At 35.9% G+C, this 10679-nt stretch overlaps 1 protein-coding gene across 3 annotated transcripts; it reads right to left on the bottom strand.

Annotated features, from left to right (window-relative positions):
- Positions 1-532: 532 nt before the first annotated feature.
- On the bottom strand, positions 533-9344 carry LOC132190371 (putative inactive cadmium/zinc-transporting ATPase HMA3). 3 transcript variants are annotated; one of them, XM_059605345.2, is made up of 10 exons: positions 9267-9344; positions 8762-8982; positions 7067-7324; positions 4879-4976; positions 4134-4389; positions 3916-4053; positions 3379-3706; positions 3056-3258; positions 2592-2788; positions 533-1997 (listed from the first exon to the last, which is right to left on the bottom strand). In XM_059605345.2, exons 2-10 carry the CDS (start codon positions 8964-8966, stop codon positions 702-704), a joined length of 2979 nt encoding a protein of 992 aa, XP_059461328.2. In that variant the 5' UTR covers positions 8967-8982; positions 9267-9344; the 3' UTR covers positions 533-701. The 3 variants fall into 3 exon arrangements, with proteins under 3 accessions (XP_059461328.2, XP_059461327.2, XP_059461326.2); XM_059605344.2 differs by having other exon boundaries at positions 2592-2794; positions 9265-9291; XM_059605343.2 differs by lacking the exon at positions 9267-9344 and having other exon boundaries at positions 2592-2794; positions 8762-9249.
- Between the last annotated feature and the right edge of the window lie 1335 nt (positions 9345-10679).

Below are 10679 nucleotides of genomic sequence, written 5' to 3'. Positions count from 1 at the left end.
TTTCCTCCTATCTCCTCCCTCTCTCATACCTCTCGCACACACCAGTTCATAGAATCTAGAAGTAATTTTCTACTGTTTTCTTATTTCACAAATGTATGTGCTAACATAAGCATCAAAGAGTCTTCGGCCTTAACTAAAGACCCTCTGACCTTGTTTTTGTTTTACAAGAACCTCATTGCCGTACAGAGGGTCCTTCGCAGCTTAGCCATCAAGAAAATCGCTAGGTAGCAAATTCTCGTGCCTGAAAATCGCTAGGTAGCAAATTCTCGTGCCTAACATAAGCATCAAAGAATCACTTTGTAGTCTGCAATTTATCCTCTTGTTGGTTTGGATTTTTTCACTAAACCTTGAATACTTATTTTTTGGCCAATCATTGCTTAATTTCCAATGAACCCTACTTGGTTAAGAAAAGAAAACCTTCTAGTCTATTCTTTAGCATTAAAGTTCCAAAAGCCTTTCTTTTTTGAACACTTTTATTTGGTCGTCCCAAAAAAAAAAAAAAAAAAAACACATTGATTTAAACAATATAAACATTTTCATTTCATTCGTTAGTTGTGGCTCTTAAAAATGCCATTAATTCCCTTTCATCCAAATTTCCTCAAAGAAAAAAGCATGTGGAAATCTAGCAAGGCAGAGTAGCCTTATTTAAAGTTTTTTTCTCCTTTTTTTCTTTTGTATTAGCCTTATTCAAAGTAGTGGCACTATTCCGTGATGATTTCTGATAATCCTCCACCAAAGGCACCCGCAAGATGTCCATGCTTGCCACAACATTCCTTCATGTAGCTCTTGCAACACCCACCAATTTCTCTCTTCTCCAAACTGATACAAGCATGCATAGCTGCTGCAGAATGCCCACATTCTGTTCTATGGCCCTTGCAACTCCCACCTATTTCCCTCTTCTCAAAAGCAGGGATAGTGGTTGATTCCACATGCTCAACACATGGCACAATATCAATGGTGGTATGAAGTGGTGCACTGTAATCTTTACCACATTTGTGCTGATGATTGCAACCTGACTCCTTTTTTCCTGCTGCTCCATTTTCAGCATGGCTGTGGTTCACTCCACAATGGTCTGAGTGGCAATGGCCATCATTTTTCATGCTTTGCATTCCTTCTATAGGAGTTGAATGTTTGCAATGTTTTTCCATTTTCCCTGCAGATCCATTGTCAGCATGGTTGTGGTTCACTCCACAATGGTCTGAGTGGCAATGGCCATCATTTTTCATGCTTTGCATTCCTTCTAAAGGAGTATAATGTTTGCAATGTTTTTCCTCTTGGAGCCCATCATCTTCTACACATTCACCTTTCCTTCCTGTTGAATCTGTGCAATTATCTTCTGTACATAAGTTTGATGTTAAAGGGCTAGATTGACACTTCTTAGAAGAAACCTTTTGAGGCAGAGTAACCATTTGATCTTTGCTTTCAGAGCAGCAATGGTGATTGGAATCTTTTAGATGATGGTGATGAGAATCTTGAACAAGATGGTGATGAGATGAGTGGCCATTACTGGCATTGCATCCATGCTTATGGGTATGCTTTGCAGCAGAAGATTTGCTTGATTTCCCCTTGGGTTTCTCTGTACCTTGCAAAAGCAGCATGCTGTTTAGGATGACTAGCACACATGTCCCAACATCTGCAAGAACTGCAGCCCAGACAAGCGGATGGCCAGCAAAGGCCAAGGCAAGGATAGCAGACTTGGTAGTGATTGAAAAAAAGATGTTCACAATTACTTTCCTGTGAGCTTTTCTTGCCAATTGGATGGCTTCTGGTATCTTTCTGATGTCATTGGACATGAGAATCACCTGACCAGTTTCAGTAGCTAGAGCTGAGCCTGAAATGCCCATTGAGATACCTATATCAGCTGTGGCCAATGCTGGGGCATCATTTACACCATCTCCTGTCATGGCTGTTGGTCCTTCTCTTTTGAATTCTCTGATGATTCTTGCTTTATCTTCAGGTAGAAGTTCTGCATGCACTATCTCTAGAGCATGATCCAGCTGTTCATAAAAAGGGATTAATATCACTTTTAAGTTATTTTTCAATAGTAAGCCTAGGCAGCAGAAGCATCAAATTAAGGAAGATTTGATATTCCCTCAAATTAAATCAATCTGATTCTCAAAGAATCTGAAATAAGTTCATTTTACTTCTCAAACCATTTTTCTCAAATCAATTTGATAGCAATTGGGGGCCCATTGCTGAAATTCATGAAATCCTACCATTTTAAATTCTTAAACTGTTGTTAATATCTACATCTTTTCTTATGATGGCTTTCTGCTGAACTGGTCGTTTTGGATTCCATTCAGGATTAGTCAAACCCAAAAGAGTAATGTTATATAGTAGACTGGTATATGACATCATATACTGACCAATTGAGATTACGTGACATTGAAAATCACCCTTTAGTTTTTTTTAATTCAAGTGCTGATCTAGAGGCTGATTTTCGGTACAACATCATCAAGTCGTATAATAATCATATACCAATCTACTAAATATCATTACTCAGCCAAAAGTTACTCACTGAATTACTGCATTAAAACCTGACCAACTACAGACAAACAGAAATATATGTGGAAAAGAGCTAGGAAGTGCACCTGTTCTTGTACATGCATTGCTGCTGCTTGCCTATCTCCAGTTAGCATAGCTGTTTTAATTCCCAACAACTTCAGCTCCCTGATTGCCACCACAACCCCAGATCGACAAGCATCTGAGAGACAAAAAATTCCAGCTGGGGTTGCTCCACAGTATATGTAGCCAATGGTGGTTCCTTTCTTCATATCAGCTTCTATGGCTGGAACTAGAAAGTTAAATATCAAAGGATTAGAAACACCCAGTTCAAATGCAAAGAGAAAAATGAACAAAATTAATGCTATTCATCAGAGGGATACTGAAGATGCTTTATTTTCGGAACATCGACGAATGAAACGGCATAAGAATTCAATTTCTGATCAAGAGAAGACATGTATGTATATAGCTGCACTGAAGTAATGCACAAGTTACAGTACTAGTGTGAAACTGGGGTGATTTAGTATATAGTTTTCAGGGTCAAAGATCTCACCTGTTGCACACCCAGCTCTTAGAGCAATTTTCTTGTTTCCAATATAAATATCATTCTCATCAACTTTGCCATGAATGCCTTCTCCAGGAAAATTTTCAAATTCCACCACATTTTCAGGCTTTGGCTCAATTGCAAGGGACCTTGCATGGTCAACCAGTGCGGCTGCCATTGGATGACTTGACTTGCTTTCAATGCTTGAAACCCTTCAGAAAGTTAAAATAAATAACATTAATCATCAATGAAGTGAAAATTCCTCACAATAGACAGAAAATTTGTTACAATGAAGAATTTATATAGGGTGAAGGAGAGAAAGAAGTCCTTACCAATAAAGCAATGTGTTCAAGCTAATATCATCACAAAGAGAACGAATGTCAGTCACCAGAAATTCACCTCTTGTTATTGTGCCAGTTTTGTCAAATGCCATTATCTTAATTTTTGCAAGAGTTTCAAGATAGTCACCACCTTTGATTAGAAGGCCAGATGTTGCTGCCTTTGTGAGAGCACAGAATGTTGCAACAGGTGTAGACAGGATGAGTGCACATGGACATGCACTTACCAAGACAACCAATGCTAAGTGAAACCAATGGTTTCGATTATGAACTTTTAATGCTGCTGGTACCACAGCAAAACAAGCTGATATGATCAGAACGCCTGCCGAAAAAAAAAAAAAAAAAAAAAAAAAAAAAAAAAAAAAGAAACCAAGAAAGCAGAGGTCTTGAGTCCGAACTCGGTTTTAATTCAATATTTCACGTGTTAGGCTTCACTTACTAAGGAAGAATTTGAGCCTACACGTGAGGTCTCTGTATTAAAGAGTTAGAAACATTGGTTTCTGTTCTATGAAGAAAAGTTGCTTAATTAACCTGGGGTATAAAATTTGGCACATTTGTCAATTAATCTCTGAGTTTTGGTTTTGTTGTTCTGGGCCTCTTCTACAAGCTGTGCCATTTTAGCCACCATGCATTCTTCAAACAGAGCAGTGGTTTTAACACTAATATAACCTGAAAAGAACCAAAACCTTTTAGCCAACAAAAAAAAAGATGTCAATAGAGAGAGAGCCTGCTTGGGGGAATGGTGTTACCATTTAGATTGATGGTACCACCCCAAACAGTAGAGTCCTTTTCTTTGGCAACTGGGAATGACTCTCCAGTTAGAGCCTTTTCATCAACTTCACATTGCCCTTCCACTACAATTCCATCAATGGGGATAACTTCACCGGCCTTGACAGCGAGAACGGAATTCAACTTGACCTCGTCAACGTCGATAACTTCTCCAGTTTCTGCTATCACCGCCTTCTGAGGGGCTATGTTCATCAATGAGGACATTACTGCATTTGCCTGAGTGAATGGGTGGAAAGAAATCAAAAGCTCTCTCAAAGCAACTGGCCAGGACACTGTCATTGTATTAGTTATATGGCCCAACTCAAACTTTTGAATACAAATACTATGATTATAACATTTTTGTATTGAGAAGGTTTTGCTTATGCCTATTCAACATGCTTTACAAGTTGACATATGATGACAGTGATTAATGCTTCTGATGAACGCTTGCCCTTAGAGTAATTTTGTAGATCTTCAACAATAGTGCAGAATAACTCACTACAAATGTGAAAAACAAAACTTTGCAATTCTATTTATTGTATTCATCAGAAATGCTACTAGTAGACTGTTCTACAACTATGTTATACAAGTGCTAATCCGATAGCTGATTTTCACTGCAAAATTATTGCCGTTGTATGATAATCATATAATCATTTACTAAATAACATTACTTTTACGATATTAGCTTTTAATTAAGGAGGTAGTAGACAGATAGAAAAGGGGAACCTTGTGGCTTGCTCTTGACTCAAGCCATTCTGCAATGGTGTAGAGAAAGACAATAGTCCCGGCTTCCAAATAATCATTCATTGCAAGTGTGCCTATCACTGTCATTAATCATTAAACATTGTGTTAGCAACTTCACTATAATCAAAAGCACCTAACTCTCCCAGAAAACAAAAATAAATAATACCAATTAATAAGTCTCGATATATATATATATATATATATATATATATATGACTTTATCAAGAAAGAAAAATTTAGTTTCTTTTTCAAAATTACTGGAAGGGATATAAGTGTCCTTTTATGATAGAACAAAAGGACACAAAAGAAAAAGAGACAAAAAAGTGGAAGAGAAAAAAAAGTTGCTTTGGCAGGAATGCTGCATGAGATGGAAAGCTAAATAAAGGCAATGAAAGCAGACTTTAAGTTTGTTACAAAACCTTATCTCAAAAGAGGTAGTTGAGCAAAAGGCTACCAAAAATTGTGAAAAATCCTCTCCTTCCGATGTTTTTTAAGGCAGAAAGATATCCCTTTTATCATGCACTTTTTGCTTGAGATGGAATATCTTTAATTTGTTGCAAGCAAAATCTTCAACCATTTATACCATTAGAGCCTAAAATTCACACACCTTATCAAATTATAAAGACATATAGAAATGCCAGAAACTATATTTTTATTCTGCAACTATCCCATAATGTTCACGTGGTAGTCCTAGTCAGTTCTTTATTTTTTATTTTTTTTAATAATAACTGATTTAAAGATTGGTTGAGACTGCCACATGAATATTATGGGATAATTGTGCCATAAAAGTAGAATGTTAGATATTACACCTCTATCTCACCTTAATCCCACTCAACTAATGTGGCAGTGCCTCATGCCCAACAGCACTTTTTTTTTTTGAAAGACTTATGGGTACACTACCAAATCAAGTAAAATGGAGAGATTTTTTTAAACAATGGCGGATTGAGGATTGATGAATACTGCCTCATTACCTGTTACTGTTAGTCTAGAGACATTAGACAGTAGTATATAGTATTACTCTATTATAAAACAATTAACATAATATGCCTTGCTATATATATATATTCCTTAAAACAAGGAAAACAAGTTTTTCTTTCTGGGTGTCGTGAACCCATCCAACAAGCTGCAAAAGATCCAGTTTTGAATTTGGAATTCCCTAAGCTAACCATATGTAAATCATTTTTTCCTTTTGTCTTTTTTGCCCCCGAGCTATATAAATCAATTTTTTAATAATATTTCCTACGTGTAATATATTACACTCGACCGCCCTAGCCTAAAAACCAAGGGACAATTTTGTCTTATGAGCCTGTGATCTGTCCTATGGCCTTTTCTACGTTGAGGAATCTTTGCGTGAAGCGGATTAGGTGAAGAGTTTATGGGGTAAGCGTTTTGTAGAGTGGTATCCACCGGAGTTTTGAGAATGTATTTAGTCGTTTGTTAACATTTTTATATTATTTTTTTTCAAAGTAAAAGGCTGTTCTAAAATGCGTTGCCAAACTAGCCCTAACTGCTAATTTTAAGTACAAATGTTTTATTTTTTTTATTTTTGTTAATTTGTATGACTTGTCATGAATCCAATTACTGCTGGATAGTGGATACAAAGTCTTGGTGCATTTTATTGCTAATTAATTAATTTGTATGACTTATCATGAACCCAATTGCTGCTGAATAGTGGATACAAAGTCTTGATGCATTTTATTGCTAATTAATTAATTTGAATGACTTATCATGAACCCAATTGCTGCTGGATAGTGGATACAAAGTCTTGGTGCATTTTATTGCTAATTAATTAATTTGTATGACTTATCATGAACCCAATTGCTGCTGGATAGTGGATACAAAGTCTAGGTGCATTTTATTGTTAATTAATTAATTTTTTTTTTTTAAAGATTAAATTTGGTTAGTATAAGAGTTTCAATTTGTTATTCATTTAGTGGAGGCCTAATAAAAATATAGATTTTAACATTTTTAGTAGCGGGACTAATGAGCGTGCCATAGCAATTTTAAGCACTAAAAGTATAGATACTAGTCCCGATCTAGGCACCAAGAGACATGAATCTGCTTAACTCAATTGATTGAGGTTTAGCCTCAACTAAATTGAAGTCGACTTCATAATTATAATTATGTGATTAAATTAGGTGCAAAAAAATGAGTTGAAAGGGCAGCTTACCTGCAATTATGGCAAGGATATTGATGTCGAGCCTAAGATGACGAATCGCCGCCGCCCCTTTCATAGCAATCGGAAATATGCCGACAGCCACCGCTCCAACAGCCAGCCATCGGAGTGGGAGGTAGAGATACTTGAAGAATGATAGCGAAAGCAACGTACCACAGGCAACAGCATATGGGCTTGGCCATTTCTTTTGGGAATTCTCCACCCCATATACCCTCACATTTGCTTCAAGCCTTGCACGATTTAGAGCCTTAACTGTCATCAACATAAAACATCATCCAAGTTAATCATACATTTATTATACCAATAAGGATTCACGGCAGTCAAACACAATGTGTGAAACCTCATATGAAATTGCATGTTAAGATAAGTAATGGGATAACTCAAAATTTATTTGGATAGGTGGTTTCATATAAGGTTTTTTACCTTATGTGTCTAAAATAGTAGTAATTTAGAAATATAATTATGTGAAAAATAAAATAATTTAATTAATTGTAAAGCAAAAGGGCATTTTAGTCAAAAGCAAAAAAAAAAATGAAAAAAGGGACAATATTTGTGCCTGTCAGGCTGTCACTAGCTTGATAGTTCACTCTCCAAAGTTGTACTTATTAATTGGTTATTGGAAATGTTTTGTTAATACAATTTACAGTTTCTTTTTTCTTTTTCTTTTTTTAATTTTTCTTTCCCTCGAGAACACTACCTTTTGATTTTCCGAGAAGACAAGGGAAATTATTTCAAAATAGTACTCTCCACGTGCTGTTTCCTACCAAATAATTCTCTTTGATATTTTTCTCATGTGGAATTGGGATATCCAAACCCTTATTAATTTGGCTATTTCTATAATAATAATAATAATAATAATAATCAATCTGATCCGTTACTCTCTTTACAAATAATAAAAATAGATAAAGAAAAAAAAAAATCTCTTCTTTTGATAAAAAAGGAAGCATCAAAAGATTAAACCTCTTGGGTAGTATTTGGTGCATGAATCTTTGTAATTTTAAGTTCACAAAGGATATATGTCTTTTATGTAATACCATAAAGAGATCAATAAAAGTAAAAGCGAACCCGTTTTTTTTTTTTTTGCATATTGCAATTGCACTAAGCTTTAATTTATCACCAACACCACCCAACCATTGGACCCCCTAATGACTCCCACCCACATGCTTTGATCCACTTTTTCCCTAAATGTGACGTTTTTCTTTGTTAGTGCATTACAATTAACGAAGTTTTTTTTTTTACTTCTTTCCTTTCCGGGCAAATCAAAAAGAAGATGGAGAATTATTGAATGAAAAGAAGTCTAATTGAGCATTAAAGATATTCTAATCAATAGTGGTAGGAGGGAGTGGTTCAATCATCTCAATGGACAGATTGGGGTGGCCGAGCCACCTTTGTAGCCAAGAAAATGACTCGACCACCTTAGTAGCTCGGACTTAACTTCTTATGTATTATCACATTTTGGACTACTGATTTAAAATAAACTGTCTAAATTAAAGTGATAATATATATATATATGGGTAGATGGATTTGAATTATGAATGATTGATGATTTTTATAGGGTTGTATTTCAGGACGAGGAAGATGAGCTATTTGTGAGTGTGAAAGCAAAATCCAATTAATGTAGTGGGTCTTTTGAAAATATAGAAAGAATGAATTAAATGTGTTGGAGAACAAATTTTTATTATTATTTACCAATTTGAGCCTGGGAAATGAGGAGATTGTCATGAACAACAATGACTGTTCTTGACGGCACGATCACTGAAACCTCCTTGACGCCATCAAGAGCCTTGAGGATGTTCTCAATCAAAGGCACCTCTGATGAACAGCACAAACCCAGCACATCAAAGTAGCTTTTCTGCAACTTTTTCTCTGCCTTTCTTTTCTCCAGGGAAGCCATAGATTGCTCTCAACTCCTGCAAATACAAACAAAACAATATGGTAGTCCTTTTGTGTATGCAACTTTTAGATTGAGAGGAAAAACCTGAGACCATTTGGGGAAGAAATTCGTGCATGCGCGTGTGAAAAGAACATAGAGACAAAAATGGCGCAGCACGGAAAGAATTGTCACGCAAACAGATCAAGAAGAGAAAAGAAAGGAAACACGGAAACCAAAAAAAATGATGCTTGTTTATGTAAACACAATATAAGACAACACCCAGAAGGGGTTTAGAGAATAAAAAAAAAAAAACACCCACACCTTGTAGAGAAAGGAAGGCTTTCAGGCGTTTCGCGTGGAGTAGGAAGAAGAGGCTCCAAGCTTAAGTAGAAGGAAGGAGGTTAATAAGGGAATTATTTAGGATATGGCGTGATGAAATGACATTTACAAAAAAGAATATTTGAAAATTAATTTCATATGAGAATAATGGGCTGCTGAGTGGAGAATCGGGTAAAGGGTAGAAATGGAATCCACATGTATCCAACTCAATGCTTGTTGTCTATAGCCCAACAAGCATATGTGCCCAAAGGTGAGGGTGATATAAAATGTAGATTTCCTCGTATCCCATTTCACTACTCACTATTATTTAATTTCCAACTCCATTTGCCGTATCTTGTCCTCTTCCCCTCTCATTTGTTGGTTTCTGTGTTTTTTCACCACCTTTTACTTTGTTACTTTTCTTAGCAAGCAAGCCCTTCACCTTTCATTGTATGGTTGCAAAATGATTCATGATAACCCCCATATGGAGTGTGGGAGGGCACTGCCCTAAAAAGCTGATAAAGAAAAAAGAAAAAAAGAAAAAAAGAAAAATATAAAGTTGTTGTAAAATTAAAGAAAATAACAAGACAAGATAAAAGATTGCAATATATGAAACTAGTTCTTTAGGAACTATGTATTATTCTTCTCTATTATTGTGTGATTTACATACAACTCAATACTCCCTTTTATAGGCATGGAATCATAATGGGAGGTTAAGGAATATGAAATGGGGAATATGAAACAAAAGGGTTAATCAATTTATTACATGAATGTTATAGGAATTCTAAAAGATGACATGAATGTGTAGAATTCCAAGAGATGGAACTAAATGGTCATCCACCAAATGCATGAATGCATTCATAACACTCCCCCTTGGATGACCATACACTAAGAATATGCCTCGTTAAAACCTTGCCAAGGAAAACCTAGTGGGAAAAAACCTGTGGCGAAGGAAAAAGAGTACAATAGTCTTGTGTGCCTTCGTATGCTTTAGGATTGCCTCATTAAAACCTTGCAAAGGAAAACCCAGTGGGAAAAACCTTAGCGAAGGAAAAAAAGTACAATCAGCATAATCATTTTACTCCCTCTCATTAGCATGAAGAGATTCAATTGTTTATGATGAAAGATCCTTCAGTCGGCGCATTCCAATGTTATTCACCAACTTCTTAAATGTTGCAGTTGGTAATGCTTTGGTAAATAAATCTGCCAAATTGTCACTTGATCGTATCTGTTTAACATCAATATCACCACTCTTCTGGAGCTCATGTGTATAAAAGAACTTTGGTGAAATGTGTTTGGTTCTATCACCCTTAATATATCCTCCTCTGATCTGTGTGATACAAGCAGCATTATCTTCATATAATATTGTCGGGCTATCTTTGATTGTGGATAAACCGCACTTTTCTCGAATGTGTT

The sequence above is a fragment of the Corylus avellana genome, chromosome 9 (assembly GCF_965113065.1).
Source record: "Corylus avellana chromosome 9, dhCorAvel1.hap1.2, whole genome shotgun sequence".
Classification (NCBI taxonomy): Eukaryota; Viridiplantae; Streptophyta; class Magnoliopsida; order Fagales; family Betulaceae; genus Corylus; species Corylus avellana.
The sequence above is the reverse complement of the archived record's forward strand: the minus strand, read 5'-3'. Positions and strand labels throughout refer to the sequence as shown.